Source organism: Haliotis cracherodii, unplaced genomic scaffold (genome assembly GCF_022045235.1).
Source record: "Haliotis cracherodii isolate W230 unplaced genomic scaffold, xgHalCrac1.p SCAF_10, whole genome shotgun sequence".
Classification (NCBI taxonomy): Eukaryota; Metazoa; Mollusca; class Gastropoda; order Lepetellida; family Haliotidae; genus Haliotis; species Haliotis cracherodii.
Window position 1 is genome coordinate 8,085,627 of NW_027266265.1, and position 18,978 is coordinate 8,104,604.

The window sequence follows — 18,978 nt, forward strand, 5'->3', positions numbered from 1 at the left end:
TTATTGAACTTAATGTGAAAACAGTTTCTTTTTAGTATATTTAACGTTATTACATTTGTATTTCGTGAATGATATTATTTGTTTTCCCATTATCGACATTGTTCTTTTTTTTATACATGCCTCATTTTTTGTCCTGTCATTTCGATATTAATATGAAATAAAATATTTTTGTCCACTCAACAGCAACTTTCAAAGTATTCATAATTTGTATTTTATCGATAACAGTAAACACATTGTTCCCATGATGGGAATCGAACCCGGGTCTTCTACGCACTTTGGTGAAACCCACGAGCACGGGGCCTTGAAACCAAAGATTATCACGGCGAATTTGGGGATCACAGATTTCTATTTCACACACGGGAAGCAACACCGCACAGTGAATTGTGCCGCCTAAGACGACTGGGCCACCCGTGCCAGTGATAAAGAGAGGCATATGTACTAGATACATTTACAAAGTAAGCAGTAAGCTGAGCATAGATCTTCCCGAGTTCAGTAATGTTTCCACCCTTGCCGAACTGGGATGGATTTCCTGAGGTCGATCGTAGCGCCACCAGTGGTTATTGTGAGTTATGTCCCTTCTGAGCCTCTCCTATGGACCAATCCCATCCCATCACTTGCATTTGTTTCAAACAATGGCGGCGCACAGTCAAGTGAGTGAGTGAGTATGGTTTTACGCCGCTTTTAGCACTATTCCAGCAATATCACGGCGGGGGACACCAGAAATGGGCTTCACACATTGTACCCATGTCGGGAATCGAACCTGGGTTTTCGGCGTGACGAGCGAACGCTTTAACCACTAGGCTACCCGACCGCCCGCGCACAGTCAAGACGATCTGTAATCAAAAATGGGTCACATCGCAAAATGCATCAAATCACGCGAGTACCTTGATTAAAAACATGAAAAGGTTTCGAAAATACCTGCTGACAATGAGTTGGCGGTGCACATGCTTTGCAAGTCCTGCAATCGACCGAAATCTGCACGACAGTTTACAAACCGGATTTCGATTTCGGGGCGCGATTTTCGTTAGTCCAGCCAAAATGTTACTCCATTATACCAGCCTAGTTCGGCAAGGGTGGAAACTGGACTTTTATAGTCAGTTAACTCTCTTGCCTCGGGAAGATGGGTTTTAACGAACACGGATATATACAATACTAAAGGTCATAACGAACTATTTCACAAGTCCCGTCTGCTTTACTATATATTTTATCTCACCCTCCATCAAAATACTAGTTTCTGATTGGTAAAGTATACCCCGATGAGAAATCAATCGGAACACATCTTAGGTAACTTGCTTATCCCGTATAATATAGGTATCGCCGAGATTCTGAAATGAACCCATGTTGATCGGAATGCTTTGGGTAAAGGGAAGTAACTCGGTTCGTTTGCGTCGTCTGCCCGTTGTGTTTCACTCAAGAGTATTGCTAACTCAGTGACACTGTGGATATATGAATGAATGTCAGTAAGATGGCCTAGTGGCTCGGAGAACATAGGCTCACACACAGGGTACATCACACCATATGCCCTACCCCTCGACTAACTTACAACATTAACGAACTCAATCAGTGTCAGTCGCTATCAGCAGTGAATCAAACCAACCGGCGTCCAATCTGAGTAATGCCGGCACAGAGGCTACTAAGTACGTTACCGAATTCCAAATTTGACAGTCATACAAAGTGTACGAACGGTTGCAGGAAACGGTCATTATTTACGAGAAGGGTTAAGCATTACACGCCATAACTTAATGTGATCGAGATAATTCATTTTTATCAAATGATGGACCCTACAGGTGACCCGACGTCAATTAGAGGAAATACTGTAAACGTAATAACCCACTTATCACTGCAGTATACTTACAGATTAGGAAATCTCAGTTAGAGCCTGTTGGTTTGGTTTGGTTTGTAGTTTAACGCCGCAATTAGCAATATCCAAGCTATATGCTGCTGTCTGTAAATAATCGAGTCTGGACCAGACAATCCAGTAATTGATATCATGAGCATCGATTTACGCAACTGGGATACGATGACATGCATCAAGCAAGTCAGCGAGCCTGACCACCCGATCCTGTAAGTCGCCTCTTACGACAAGCATAGTCGCCTTTTGCGTCAAGCATGGGTTGCTGAAGACCTATTCTACCCAGGCCAGAGTCTGTTACTACATCTTGCTCAATGGCTTCAGGCTTTTTTGGTCAGACCACTTTACCTAGTATTTGGAACAATACATGTTTAATAACGACTACGCCAGGTTCTGTTGTGAAACCAGCCAGCATAAGAATCTTCCTGACCAAAGATCTTATTCAGGAGAGTCAAGGATTCAAACACCATGACCATCTTATAATGGCAAAGAAAAGGGAGACAATTCACAGTAAGGTTTTGTGCACAAGATCACCCAGCCCCCATAGAACCACGTTTTGACACATATACTGAAAACATGCATACCTTCATCCGGAAAGGAATCCTAAAATAGGCATATCCTCTTCCAGTAAGGATTCCTGGTCAGAATAGGTCTCCAGCAACCAAGTGCTGATAACAAGAGGCGACAAATAGATCAGGTTGTCAGGCTTGGGAGACTTTATGGATTGCTGTCACCATACAGCCACCTTGTCGATCCATTGATCACAATATCGATCACTGGTTTGTCTGGTCTAGACACGAAGACTTACAGGCCGCCTTCATATGGCTAGAACACTGGGGAGTGCGGGATTAAACAATAAACAAAACTCCCGAAAAGCTAAATAAATAACATCACTCTGCTTATTGAAATGTAGTTTTATATTTATTGTATTCATGTTCAACTTTGAACAAACAGTCTTTAAAACTGCCTTTGCTGGTAAAAATATTGCTACAATATTGTTACATTGACAGACATACAACAAAATAACTTCCCGTTCTGTACAGAGAGGCTTATACAAGTAACAGGAAATACTGCCCGAAGCAGCTCAAGCAACAACACATTCAGTTCTCAATTCATTCTTGTCTCGCATAAAACATAAAAAGAATTAAATGCACTTTTTGCATGTTCATAACAAGAGTCTACTAATGAAATAGGTCAACATTGCCAAATACTTAGAATACAGTATATCTTTTAAAAGATATAACAATGTCCTTGATTTCATTATTTAGAAAGAACACAAGGCAGAAATATTAAATTAAACTACATTATGACACAAATAACTTCTACTACACAATATTAGTGAGAATCAACCCATTTAACCAGAAAACCTTCAGAACTGCAAACTGATCCCAAACTGCCCTTTGATGCAATGGACAACAGCCAGGATGTGGTGTTAAGAAGTGATCTCAGCCATGGGAGTTTTGAAATCCATAGCAATAACACCACTTGCTCAAACGACCCCTGTTATGAAGTGATCTTACCCCTATGAATTTCCATCTCAGCCATGGGAGTTATGAAATCCATAGCAATAACACCACTTACTCAAACGACCCCTGTTATGAAGTGATCTTAGCCCTATGAATTTCCATCTCAGCAATTGGAGTTACGATATACATAGCACTAAGACCACTTGCTAAAACTGATCATGTTACAAAGGACCTTAGCCCTATGACTGTCTCTCTTAGCTGTTGGGAGTTACAAAACCCATAGAGCGAAGATAACATTCTCGAACTAGTCCTGGGCCTATTTCCACATAGCTCTAAGACGATCCTAACTCCCATACAGTACTTTAACATAAGACTGATCGTTTGTGGGACCAGTTCTTCAGGACACATGTACTTGAGACTTAGGGCACGCTCCACATAAGTATCAATAAAAGTTTGAAAACATGAACGGCGAATTCAATTCTGGAATTCATGGATACATTTCAATTAATGCTTTTTTAAATTAAATACTTAGCAATCTTAACGAAACGTCCCTACCACAAAAAATACACATATACATTGAGGTAAGTGCTAAATAAGCCATATGGCCTATCATACTTTGATTAAACGTTTTAAATATTCCCCCTTGTTCCGACAGGATATAAATCGGTGTCATTGTCACCAGCAAAGTCCCCTGCTTAGCCCTCAAAATATGCATTTGACAAGAAATTGGTTCAGTCTATCAAAATGTGACTCTGACATCTTTATATCAGTGTCCACCTCAGATTGGACGGACTGGTCAGATTGGCTACTGGCCATAGCTTAACTTGTTCAATGTTGTGCGGACATTTTGCATCTGAGTTATCTCCCCTTGTCTCATGAGCAAGGCATTGAAGAAAGAATAAATAGAAACATGTCTTGCTGTTGCAGACATTTCATACATAATAACTCCATCATAATGAATTCTACTTCAATTTTGGCACTCTAAATATTCAAATAGTATTGTGAGCACTAGCTACATGTTAAATAGTTGTGAAAATACATTAAGATAAATAAACTAAACATCTTACAAGACAAGGCACAGCATCCAACACATCAAGGTGCCTGTCAAAGATTCCATTATTAGAAACTTTTGGCAAGAAAATGTGTTGGAAAATCTGATCGTTTAAGGCCCTGAATAAAAAAATTCAGAATAACTGATGAAAAAATCATCCAACTTCAAACCATGAGAATCTTAAATTTGGTCTGTGAAATCAAACTGGTTGAATTCTCAATTGATATCGATTAGCTGAGTAAATTTTAGTGTCCGTTTGGATTTCATCATCAATCAGTGTCATGATGAGTTCTTTCTAAGCAATCAATCATCGATTATGATCAGTTATAAATATTTTCAAAAAAGTAGAATGTTGAAGAAGTTGTAGACATAATTATTGAAATGTCCGAACTGTTCCTCATATGAACCTGCCAAATCAATGGATTGTTGATGTTTATTTTAAGTGCATGAGTGAGAGTATTTGGTTGGAACATTATTTCAGTTACATCCCCACCTGTCAATTTGATGTGGGGTCAATTCACAAAGTGAAGCAGGTCTTTGACGTTTACCACTTTGGTAAAACCCCCCCGACACCAAACATAATCAGGGCGAATATCAGATTTAAACCCATTAGCACAGATGACTGGGTCACCAGACGCATGCTTCCTGTTTATGTATAATTTTGCATAGATCCAATGAATGGTATACAGAGTAAACATAGATTTCGGACATCGATTTTCTCCACAATTACTGCCACTTGCAATATATCATATTAGCATCCCAAACTATCCTCCACAGCAGATATTGCTGGGGGGAGATATCCTTTCAATGCAATTCTTAGCAGACCATTGTACATCATCAGCTAACAAGACATAATCTCTGCTACTGAAGCTGGCTAGCAGTATGTTTTAGTACCATTTACAAACTGAAAAAGTTAAAGAATGATGTTGGATGATAAAGAATCTCACCCTTCTTTGTTTTGATATAAAACATATCAACACTCGTCAATAATAAGTTTAAAACTCCTCAGCAAGCCTTGTAGTTTTAAACTTTTATTGACTCATGTAGATATATTTGATATCAAAGGCCACTCAGGTGAGTGAGTGAGTTGGGTTTAACGCCGCTTTTAACAGTATTCCAGTTATATGATGGCATGTCAGCTTAATGTGGGAGGAAAGCCCGGAGTGATGCAGGTCTCAGACGTTAACCACTTCAGTGAAACCCACGAGCACGGGTATGGTGCTGACAAACCTTGAAACATAATCGGGGCGAACCGGAATTCGAACCCACAATCATTGGTTTCTGGCGTGCCCAAGGGACGCAACTCTGCACAGCGAATCACAATGCCTGAGGAGACTGGGCCACCCGTGCCCCCCACTCAGGTGAGATTCTCTATATATCAATCATGATTTTGGAACAATAGGAGAAATTAACTTTATCATGAATTTCTCTTAGAACTTGTCAATCTCAAGAAAACACAAAGGAATAATGAAACATTTACTTGGAGAAACAGAACATATTTTTAAAATTAAATATTTTTTATATCAACAGCAAAAAGAAAAAAATATGTGTCACAAAACATGCCTAGTTTTATCATTTTTTAACATCTTCTAACAAGCATTACTTTGCATGAAACAAGATGGGAATACTCCTACACACAAGATTAACCAGAAAATTATTCCGGTAGCACGACTCGAACACAGGCTCCAGACATGTAGTCTTGTGTAGTAAGCAGTTATAGGAAGCTCTACCAGTAATACTGTGGTATTTATACTGAAACGAAATGCCCCACAAACGTTTTAACTATACAGGATTAAATAAACCTGATCTATGGAGTGTCAGAGATTGCCACATAAATTGCTAACTTGATACGGGCACCTAGTACTTCAAACAAAGCATGTGTTAATTTCTAAAGTGTAAGACAGTAAAAAGTTGAACTGTAACTCTATCTGCATGAAGACAGTTATGAGTGAGTGACTTAGTTTTAACCCTGATTTGAACAGTACTCCAGTAATATCCCTGCATGCCAGCTTAATGTGGGAGGAAAGCCCACAGTGATGCAGGTCTCAGACGTTTACCACATTGATAAACCCCACAATCAAACAAGGAACCTGGACAGGGTGAATTGGGGATTCGGACCCACTATCGTAAGTGTCTGGCATGCCGAAGTAACGTAACACTGCACAACGAACAGCAAATAAAGGCCTTAGGCACCTGCCCACCCCCCATGATAGAACAGGAGTTGGTGAATATAAGTGATACACACAGGTGAACATACTCTAATGTATGGTATTGAGTTTTCTGTGGCCACCTCTGAACATAAGCACAGTTTCCTTGTATGACATGAATAATACAAGCAAGACATACAGGTCTTACATGACAAAAATATCAACTCTGTATATGGGCTATGTTAAGGCAAGGATGAAGGGTACACCTGCTATGTGTATGCTATACACGAACCTATCGGAGACCAGAGCATCCAGGTGGGTTGTTGTTGCTGCAACAGGCAAGTGCTTAATCAATTTCTTTAGTGTTTAAATAGCTTCAAGAAAGATAAACTTTAGATTTTTTTTGTCTAAAGTTTGCAACTGTTTGTTGAAATTATTTTTATGAAGTAATGGTCAACTTGAAATTTTGTTTATTGAATAAATTGGGAGAGAGTAAGTGGGGTTTCAGTTGATGCAGTAAAAATTAAACTATTCATCATGAATCATCATGGCATCCTGGACCTATCTTAAAGAGGATAACCCAAGTGTTGAGATAATCAACACATTGACAGCTTTAGAAATTGGCACTAGTCCTGTAGTCCTTACCAAACTGCCCAATACTAAAGGATATCCCAAGGACTAGTAGAAATTGGCCCATTTTAAGGGGTTTGCTATATGTTATCATTATAAGGACTCGAGGACAAAAACTGTTAGTTTCTAACCCTGATTGGCCAGGAAGCTTCCCCACTGCCTCCACAAATCTGCCACTCCCAATTCCCAGACCCTCTTAACTGAGGGTACAGCTGTTGCAGGCTAAACAAGACTATTGTAACACATGCTCCGGTCTCCCTGGTATATAGGTGAGGTAGTTGACAAGAGAATTTCTGTGAGATCAGCAGACAATTGAAGAAACAACTTATATCTGATAAACATCCATATCTGAATGATAGTCATAATACATACTTAGATCGAGTTACGCATGGCCCATGTAATATCTAACTGGTCATGTTTGTAAGTAACCCTGACAACATTTAGTCCATAAATGTGAGACCTAATGATTGATAAATGAGTGCATTATGGAAGTACAGAATAAATTTGTTCATTCACGTTAAAGAAAGGAAAGAGCCGAAAGACTGAACTTTGAGAAATGTGATTTTACTTGACTCGTCACTTCTAATTACCTAAAAACTTGGTACTTGTTTATCTCAATGATTCTAATTCACTTAACACATTTATAAAGATCTTGTTATCTTGAAACTGATTTCTTTTGATTCCCTGAAATTCTGGGAGGGTAATAAAGAAACAACTACAGTCAAACCAATTTTGTGAAGATGACCCATTCCATGACAGCCTAATAGCCATAGCTCAAGCTCTTCACAGCTCTCTATACTATCGCTGCCACCAGTCATAGCTCCCCACTGTGCTCACAACCATGTATGGAGTTTAAATCACAACTGCTTGACCATCATGCTTGCAAACATGTGATGAATATTCTTGATGCCGAATACTATTCGTCAAGCTAATAAAGTTTGTTGGTCAGTTTTAATTTCTATTTCATTCCAACTCTCATGTAAGTAGTCGAGTGAGAATGTAAGGGGCAAAGTTAAGTAATTTTCCGTTAATTCAGCAATCTCCAACCGATCTGATTTAAATCACACAAGTCAAATCATCTGGGAAATAATAAGTCAGTCGTAAACCATCTCCTAATTCACTAGAATGGCATTCCCCAAAACTATAAATTTCACTGCATTTGTGGTTGGAGGGACAATTTACAAAGTTCTTGTAATGGCTGTTACACACTGGTGGCACGAAGGTCTCAAGCACTGGGATAGAGTTTGAGCCACAGCTTCACAAAGGGAGATAACAAATCTGGGCGAGTTACCTCCCCTTGTGCGAAAATCCAATTCCCCTCAATGAAACTAAAGGACCTTGTGTTTCTGTATGTCATGAGTAATCCTTCTTTAAGTTCTACATGTAACAAACAATTAATAACCACTATTGATAATTGTACCAAATATTTCATAAGTTTTAATCCCCTGATAAAGGTTCTATCAAAATTCAGAGAAAGAATCATCCTTAGCTCACAAAGATTCTCTTCAATCATTTTATTAAGACCCTACATCACTCAATGATCAACACGATTGAGCACCATGTGCAACCACTTGGTAATTGGATACTTGGGGTATTATAAATTGACTTAATTATTATTAATATTATTGTTATTATTATCATTTGTAAGTCTATTATCATCAGATCAATACTAATATACACAATTACAAGTACAGCTGAATCGTAAACAATACCCCATTTATCCTCAATGACATAAGTGAAAAAAAAAAAGGAACTTCAATATCAAAATGTCAGTGATAATGACCCCTATCAATGCTATATAATTGAAGTGACAATGTGAGTGAAATGATCTTCATTAATTCCTGAAACATTTTAAGAAAGGATTATGATCTTGCAAACAATAAAACCTGGTCCAAGTGTGTGAGATCTCTGTCCACTCGGACCAAAGTCTCCTGTGACCATATCTATCAACTCGCTGTACAAGAAGGGCTTTTCATAGACTATTAGGATAGCACTTATCAAGGAAATTCAAATGGCAACAGATACATGCATATTTTCTTTAAAAGTATCGAAATAGCAGAGAATCCCGCTCTCCTGCTAAAAAGACTACAAACTTTAAAGGGTATCAAAATGCTACTTCGGCTAAAACAGTAAGGTATAAAATACTCCCCATTAAAAAAACAATGACATTCACGCATTCACTCCAGTATCTCTAACAGAAGGTGAATGGAGTTGGTCTTAAAGCAGTCTTGAAACTCGGAGCTCCAGGATTACAAAAGTTCACAGCTGGCTTCTAGACTTGTTACTGCATTTGTATGTGGAGCATGTAGTTACAACACAATCAAATGTGACTGCCTTCCGTCACTTTAAGGTGTGAACAAAACTCCCATCTTAATCAGTGGTTGTATGCCAATGACAGCATGGAACACCAAATGTCAATGAGAATATGATGCAGATTCAGTGAGTGGCACTCTATTGGCACAAATGCACAATTTTCCCCCAGTAGATATTTCCAAAATACTTTTCTAACAAATCAGTTTAATGGCTAAGGTTGGTGATGTTTTATCTCAAGTTTTATGAATTTGTCAAGAGGCAAACAACAAACCTTGTAGACTCCATAACTATTGCTCTAGGCTTAAGACTGCTTTGTGAGACAAGAAGTTGATGCCCTATTAACTGTACATCAGGCATAAAGGGACAGTTTTCAGGATTAAACATAAAGGAAGTCAATTCATACCCTGGAAATATCCAACCTCAGATACCATACTACAAATATATATAATTCACATGCAAGAGAAATATCAGAATTATTTTTAGCAATAAGACATAATAGACAGTTTTCACTGGAAACAATTCTATTTTGTTTACAGCAAAATACAGTATTATATATGGCCTTGATTCTATGTTTCATCAACCAACTTGAAGACACTTATTTTCAAGGATATATCACTTGATCCAGTCTTGATTTGCATATAATAGTACTCCCACATACAAGGGAGGTCACTCCCATCATATCACACTGACAAGGGAGGTAACGCTCCCTTGTTGACAACTCTCTCAAGACCGAAAACTTTCTCATTTTCATGTAAAACCTGAAAATACCTGGTGATGAAACAGAGAATGAGAGCATTTGACTCTTATGGACAATAAGAGAGGAAATCACATTATTTTATCACATAATAGAGAGTAGTGTTAATAATTACGGCAAAGATTTAATCTTTAGAAGAACCTTCTGTAAAGGTCTGAAAAATAAATAATGATGATTATCAGTTTCATCTGACCATGATCCTCATCATGACCGGAGTCTTGCATTCATGCAAAACTGCAAAGATTAGCTGTCGGTCGTACTGTGAAAATTGTTCGTGTAAAGACAACAGTTGCCTTCATTAGACTGCACATGCACTCACAACACGATAAGTCCGATACAGCAGTCACTCAACAATCGCCAAAACCACATAGGTAATGACCTTCGCACCAAAGATCAGCCATCAGTCTTCTGTAAGCACAGCCAAGCACTCATACCACATCTTGGGTGATCATGATCAGCATGATTTCAGTTTGAAATGCACAGAGCTTGATTGGTGACAGTCATATAAACGATATTAAAATATGGGGTGTTATAAACAGACTCCAACTTTCTAAAATGCATAAAAATAATCCTTTTGGATGACAAATGTAATAGCTGTCAAATTACAAAAATATTAATTATGTTGTGCATGGAGTTTGAGTGAAGTCTTTAGCGTTGAATGTTTGCAAATTTTCAAAGTTTGCAATTGACCGAGAGTTGTGATAAATTATTTGACCAATTCTCCCATATTAAATATCCTACACCATTCCAATGATGCATATCAAGCACTGCATCTGAACTCAATGCATTCAAACAATCAGTCCCCTGCTGTAGAGAAGCACAGGTCCTACTGCCAGGACAGTCATTCCCTCATCAGACAAAGGAGAAAGACAACTTGGTCAGAACCAACAGATGCTATTTCATCTATGATCATATCTGAGATCCAATTCATCCCTGAATCGTTCCTGGTGCAGTCAACAGGATTTCTCAATCCTGACGAAGCTCCAAAGAAAGAGCATAACCGACCTGATATGTGGTCAGGTCTTAACAAAGGTAATAAATCTATATCAACAAATTGTCATTAGGAGCTTGAAAATATCGTGTGCTGGCTCAGACTTGGTCCTAGTTGACGATTCCATTTGCCTCCTGTCGCTCTGAATTTACATCCTGTAATCGGCGCATTAGCCGACTGGAACACATTTTCTTTGATGGGCTGTCATCAACGTCATCATCGTGATCCACCTCAAGGATCCTCTTCCCCGTCAACTTTCGCTCCCCCATGCGGACCATGTTATTGATTGCACGCAGGTCCTGAAATGATACATCGTGAAATCAGTTGAGTGAGTGAGGGAGGGAGAGGGTGGATGTCTAATATTCAAATCAGGGTCGGACAAACCATTGACTATTTATTTTTGTTTTGTTGTTGTTTAATGCTGCATTCAGCAATATTCCAGCTATATGACAGCAGTTTGTAAATAATCAAATCTGAACCAGAAATTCCAGATATTGACATTATGAGCATCGATCCATGCAATTGGTAAACAATGACATGCATCAACCAAGTCAGCAAGCCTAACCACCCGATCCCGTTTGTCGCCTCTTACGACAAGCAAAGTCACCTTTTACGGCAAACATTGGTTGCTGAAGACCTATTCTACCCCAGATCTTCACGGGTCCCACTGATTAATGCCATATATGGAACATGAAGTTACGACAACATAAAAGTCTTGAAATGTTGAATATCAAAAGGCAACTTTGATAATCATGATTCATTAGAAATAGATTATAATAAGCCTAAATTGGTTAGCAACAAATAGCATCGCCAACACATTTCAAAATGAGGTCTGTTTCTACACGTCTGCTCTGGAAAACAAGCAAGAGAAACAGCAACCTTATTGTGACTTGATACCCTGGATGATCGGGAATGGCTGGAAACTATTCTTCCACAGAATACACAAACGTTCAATGCACACTTACAATCAGGCCAAAGCATATTGTACAAAATCCTGCTATTTACACCAGTGGAATTTCACAGGAAATGTCCTATCTCAAAGTGTTTTATTCTGTAATGAAACTTGTCAGCAGGACAGTATCCAGAATTTGATTACCAGATTTTTGCATACTTTCTGCGATTTCATACAAGTATATTGGCACATGTACCGAACTTGTCTTCATACGCTCTCAAGTTTCAAAGGTTAATTTTTGAGTAATCTTTTTGTGAGAGTTCAACTAACACAGCAGACGCTTAGTATGGTAACTCAAAGTGCGAACTGTCAACTGTGATATGTCTAACTAGGGGAATCACGATGTTAGAAGGTTCATATATGGTAAAGGCCAACCAGTAAGCTTGATTCGCCAACAAGTGATGCTGTATCCTACTACCAACCTTTGCTGGGCTCCTGTTTATGCAGAATGAGATGCCTTTAGGCTGAGTTTGGTGGGACATGCTGCCTGCATGGGGGGAGATATACACAGAGTATTTGCTGGACACGCGGCGTGGAGATGCTTGCTGGCTTCGTACCAATGGCAGCGGGGACAAGGGAGGTACATCCTGCAGCATCAAATAAAACTGATCACAATGAAATCAATACTAAATCAGTTATTATACTTCTCAATTTAGAGACAGAACATCTTAATGGCATGCCATATTAACTGTAGAAATATGAAAGAATTGGGTGTCCTTTAACTTCTTTTGAATGGTAATATCAAAGATTTCCACAGAAACTTATTTCATTGAACTGATAATTTTTAATTTTAAAAACTTGTTAAAACAGGGAAAATGTTGAAATCATATTAAACTAACACTCAATTGCAAATGGTGACTTACAGACGTTGCGTTTGCTGATGAAAATTTCAGTGCAAAACTCTTTATTCTCTTCACAAACACCTGAAAATGAGTATGAAGCACAATACAATATATAATCAAATCAGACAGTCAGCTCATTGTAACCACCACTCATCACAACATGGTAACAGCTAATCCTTCTTCACACAACGCATTAGGGATGTCAAGATACGACTATCCCCCAGTGCGATACATATCGCGTTACTTTGTTCACGATCACGCCAATTATTGGTGAATATTTATATTTTATAGGGCATTAAGAAGATGTCAAACTTCCTGGTCTCAAATTTAAAAACAATAAGTCCCATTTCAATCAATACTTTATAAACTTCGGATAAATCTTGAGTGTCGAGGCCTGTGAGAAAAAGACCAGAAAAGATTTAAGTCTTAAATTATTAAATTAATGATGATAAAATCGTTTATCAAAATGTAGGTAGGGCAACAAAGTCATTTGTGAAACACTACTGGGTTATTGGTTTGGTTGGTTTGTTGTTTAACGCCACACTCAGCAATATTCCAGCTTTATGATGGCGGTCTGTAAATAATCGAGTCTGGACCAGACAATCCAGTGATTAATATCACGAGCATCATCCACGCAATTGGGATCGATGACATCCAACTACCAAGTCAGCGAGCCTGACCACCCGATCCAGTTAGTCGCCTCTTACGGCAAGCATGGGTTGTTGAAGACCTATTCTAAACCGGAATCTTCACAATATCAATGGATACAGTTAAGTGTGTATTGCATATCTCATTGTCTGAGACCAGCAATGAATCAGGAATCAGGGCATCCCTACAACGCACATCCACTGTCGGATTGTCCAGATTTACTGTGATATTTGTGAATGCTAACTATCCTAAACTTCCTTCACATTTGGTTAATTTATCAGTATTTCCAAAGATGAACAAGATCTTCCTCACAAAACAAAAATATATCATGCAGTTTTCTACAATAGCTAACATCATACTACAACTATTAGGCAACAACAAGGATAGTGTATTTTCATTCGTAAATAATTACTTCACATGTATTCAAGTTATTCCAACGTGAGTACTTACAGCATTGTAGAACTGTATCAGGTCCCCTCTCTCAAAGTCAAAGGTTGCCTCACCCCCGAGTAGCTTGGTGGGGGTGGGGGGCTGACTGTTGGGGTGGGGGACAGGAAGAGTACTGTCAGAGCGAATGAATCCAAGCATTTCAGTTTTCTCTGCAAAACATAAAACCAAGATATAGGGTTTAAGATTTGTTGATTTTTTCTAGGGCATTGACTGATTGTCGTTCAAAATGTCAAGTTTTTTCCCTTCAAATCTGATATCGATATAGAAGAATGTCCTATCAATAGCTCATTTGAACTAGGGGTTATGTAAAATAGCTACATTTCGGGAGAAATCAAGTAGTAAGTATAGAATTTCACTGGTCAGACTAAACAGACTAATGGCCACGTCTATTCCTGATGGGGTATTCACTTGGAGATTTGGTGCAAACTTTGAATCATTTCTTCTGCTCCAATGGCCTTACTTTTGTCACGGTCCTTTTCGTCCTCCTTGTTGACCGGGGACGACGAGCCGCTTGCACCACTCTTGCTGCTCTCGCTGCTCCCAGACGCATTGCGGTGACGGCCGATTAGCAGCACACTGCGATACACCTGCACATGGAGTCCATTTGATTATTTGTTTGTTGTTTAATGCCACACTCAGCAATATTGGAATAATATCAAGGCAGCCTGTAAATAATCAAGTCTGGAATATTACGTCTAAGGATGATGGATAACAAACTCCAGATTTCATCAAAATGATCTACAATCTCATGGAAGAATGCATCTCGGCCTGCTCAGAGGCAATAATATGTTGGCAGCAAATGTCACTGATCACAGGACCAATAAAGAGGATTGAGTGAGCGAGTTGGATTTAACGCCGCTTTTGACAGTATTCCAGTTATATGTGGGAGGAAAGCCCAAAGTGATGCAGGTCTCAGACGTTTACCACTTCTGTGAAACCCACAAGCACGGGTATGGTGCTGACAAACCTAGAAACATAATTGGGGCGAACCGGGATTCGTACCCACAATCATAGGTTTCTAGCGTGCCCAAGGGACGCAACTCTGCACAGCGAATCGCGGCGCCTTAGACGACTGGGGCCCCCTGTGCCCCCCCCCAATAAAGAGGAAGGGGTCTTAATGCTGCATCAAATGCCATCTTGAAATACCACAGAATTAATGGAAATGAGAACTCTGGGGTTGTACAGGACATGTTGTAAAGTGTAGGGCTGCAACGAATACACTGAGGCGAATACGATTCATATCACAAATATAAGGTTACGAATATGAATATTAATTCACAATTACAATAACAAGTCAGCAGTTTATGTATTATTTATTATATTCAGTGAAACAGTAACATCATAAATTATTTGACATGGTTTGTTAATTATTACTAAATTATACATTTATATACTGCACTTATCCAGGTACTGGTATCTGCTCAATTGCGACAATGACCAGTGACAACAAGACTGTCAAATTAAATATTATTAAAGTGTTGTCATTGAAAGAAATCTATGCAAATAATATGTTCTTATGGATATTTTTAGGTACAGGGTATGTAAATATACATGATAGCATATTCATAAATATTCGATTCTAGTGGCCATGAATTACGAATTCAATTCATGAACGGTTACGGTTCGATTCACGGAATACGTGAGTGAATCGTAACAGGTGAGGTGAGGTGAAATGGGGTTTAACGTCGCGTCCAAGATTATTGCACTTATTTAGCGACGTGCATGTATGTGTGTGTATACTGACTCCGAGCCGACCAGTCCTTGTTTTAGCCCCTTAATGCTGAACGCCAGACAGGGTAACAACAAGTACCATTTTTTAAGGTCTTTTGGTATGACGCAGTCGTGAATCATAACAGCCCTAGTAAAGTGCTATAAAAGGAGAGGCACATTCAGAATTAAGATTGAAAGACAGGGAAATATTGATCAACCATCCTCCTACTCACATGACTTTGAGCCTGTGGTTGAACTCGGTAGCACTTCATGATTTGCTGGAATGTTAGCGGTTTTTGGCACACCTGTAGGAAAATAGGGAATATCAGAAAACACATTTCCTTAACATCTGTATATCTTCTTAGTGAAATGAGTCTGGATTAACATTGCTCTGCATTGCCATTTGTTACATCATGGCATGTGGAAGGAAAGCCGGACGTGCTGCAGATGTTAGATGTTTACCACTTCAGTGAATCCCATGAGCTCAGGTATGGTGCTTACAAACATAGAGACATAATCAGGGTAAACATGGGATTCAAACCTACAGTCGCAGGTTTCTGCCTGCCTGTGCATTCCTGTATTCAGTGTGAAGACACAGATCACATCGGTGAAAATATGTCGAGCCAGGGATTTATCTAGACCTGCTCGGAGACCGATATTTGACCAGGTTTCTGGCACTCCTAAGGAACATGTCTGCCTGTGTATTCCTGCGTATTCTGAAGACACAGATCACATCGGTGAAAATATGTAGAGCCAGGAATTTATCAGAGGTCGATATGTGTCTGCAGCAAATGTCAATAAAAATTCCAAATTGGAACCTAACATTTCCCTATTCATGTTATAATGTATTAATATATAAGAACTACATTTGGGGCTTTGTAGCAGTAACCTGTGTTTACTTTCAGCAAGACCAATAAATAGGAACAGGTTTTAATCCTATGTTTTACAATATATCATGAAATACAATCTCAAAATTTAAAGTGGCATTTGCAGTAAGAACTACCGCACTCAAAGTTAAGAATCCTGGATGAATCCCTGAGACTATGAACATGTATGTTTCCTGCTTAACATCACACTTGGCAACATTCCAGCAAAATGACGAGTCAGGACCGAACAAACCTGTGATTGATACTAATGAGCAATGATCCATGTGATCAAGTCACACAGCATGACCACCAATAAGTCACCTTGTACAACAAACACGGGTTGCTGGGACATATTCTAACCTAGAACCCCCACCAATCCAATCTTATGAGGAGTTCATATTAGTAAAATCTAAATATTTTTTACATTTGTATACTTATCCTGCATTACTCCTTAATGCATTCACTGCTTACTTACGACAACTAGAAGGACAGCCTGCGAAGGTCCTGGGTGAAGAAATAAAGTTGTTGTTCTCAAGTCCCAATCAGTGGCCTTCCGTCGCTGTCCTGTGACCTTGATGACACCTAAGGTCATCTTCACATCACTGCCTGTCGCCCAAGCTCTTAGAAAAACATACTTTTGAGGTTTCTGAAGCCAAAGTGGGGAGGCAAGTCTTACGACGGGTGGGCCAAAAGCGTAGTAATGCAGGATAAGTATACAAATGTAAAAAATATTTAGATTTTACTAAATTTTTTACTTATCCTGCATTACTCCTTAATGCATCTGTATCGGACGGTTTGGAGGTGGGTAAACCTTCAGAATACAGAAACCTCAATAATTCACACCCTACAATACGACACCAGTTGGTCGATAAACCGTGAAGCGGAAAAGTTCAGAAAGGAAACAAAACGCCATTACGGTAGGGTTGTTCAAAAATCAAAAAGATTGAACATAGGAATTAAAGAGAAATTCCCTATATATACACGCATAGTAATAAAGAAAATAATAGCTATTCAGCTAATTCTTTACTTACTACGTCATGGAGCCGTCGCTGACAAACAAGATTGTCTAATATTCTTCCACTGGCGGCGACTGAGTGACTGCACATGGAAGTTGACTGGCTCTGTATAGGGCGAGTTCATTACTTGCGTCAGGGGTTGGCAACCTACAGGATAACAACCAGAGGGCCAAACTTCAAACGTTTTCGACATCCCCGAGAGCCCCAACGCGAAGGTTATGACTAACGAAAATATGTGTCGAATCTCCAGAAATATCCTTCCGTGATTGTTCCAAAACCACAAGTGCCGTGTTGAGCCCTGGTAAGGCTGACACCTTGAGATCTTGAGGGTAATTCGCTCTCGGCGAGTTCCGTTTGGCGATCTCGTATGTCTGAAGGATTACTGCACGTAACCATAGAGATATGGTGTTTGCAATTATGCGACTAACTTCGGTCGTTGACAAAGTAAATACGGGTATCAATGACCGCTTCCTCGAACTCCTCGTCGAACTCCTAGTCTTGGAGCGTCGAATGAAAACTCGAACTGCTCGCACCGAGCCCAGGAGAACTTCACCATGTAAGATTCCCACACTAGTCGATATCGGTGGGATGGTGAAGGAACGGTCGGGTTGGCCTGGTAGTAGATTTTAGCAATAAAATCCCAGCATAACCCTAGATGTCCCGTTCCGTGCGTCCCATGCTCAAAACGGATCCGGGTTGAGTCGATCACATGTAGTTCGCTCACCCGTACCGCCATTGCTAATGCCAAGAGAAACCATTGTTTCCTTGGTGATGTCCAAGCTCCTCACAGCGATAGCCCGTTCGCGGAGCTCTCTATACTATACCGAGAGTGTAACGAAGGTGTCACGCGCTGGGAAGGAGCTTGAAAATGAGGATGCAATGAGGGGCTCGAAGGGGGCCCTCGCAAACCTCGAAGTACCACGTTCAAGTCCCAATCAGGTGGCTGGAACTTGGCCTTCTGATCCTCAAGCCTGAATGAGCATAATATGGCCTGTAGTTCCATGACCTTAATCACGTTGTGATTTTCCGGAAACGGCCAACACTAAGATAATTGCAGCCAATTACGTAGTAATGGTGCTACCTTCCAAGTGTTTTTGGGTACGCAATGTAGGAGGTATTCCTCTAGGAATTGTGACGCAATCGTAGGGTCTTGATTCTTTTCTTCCCTGTAAAAAGTCTCAAGTGATCCCCACTTGTCATCGTCGTCTCTGGGAGAGTAACGATAAATTAAAGCTATAGCTTTGCTGCCCGTGTCGAAATAACCCTTCGCACTTAAACGCCTTTTAAAGA

General features: G+C 39.6%; 1 protein-coding gene across 1 annotated transcript in view; it reads right to left on the bottom strand.

Annotated features, from left to right (window-relative positions):
* Positions 1–2,813: 2,813 nt before the first annotated feature.
* LOC139454028 (retinoblastoma-like protein 1) overlaps positions 2,814–18,978 on the bottom strand; it is a 50,073-nt gene continuing 33,908 nt past the window's right edge. Inside the window, exons 19-24 of the mRNA XM_071235512.1 lie at positions 16,040–16,111; positions 14,557–14,683; positions 14,097–14,245; positions 13,020–13,079; positions 12,579–12,743; positions 2,814–11,503 (exon numbers count right to left, since the gene is read on the bottom strand). Coding sequence (XP_071091613.1) covers positions 11,315–11,503; positions 12,579–12,743; positions 13,020–13,079; positions 14,097–14,245; positions 14,557–14,683; positions 16,040–16,111 — 762 coding nt within the window. The 3' untranslated portion in view covers positions 2,814–11,314. The remainder of the gene's footprint in view (positions 11,504–12,578; positions 12,744–13,019; positions 13,080–14,096; positions 14,246–14,556; positions 14,684–16,039; positions 16,112–18,978) is intronic.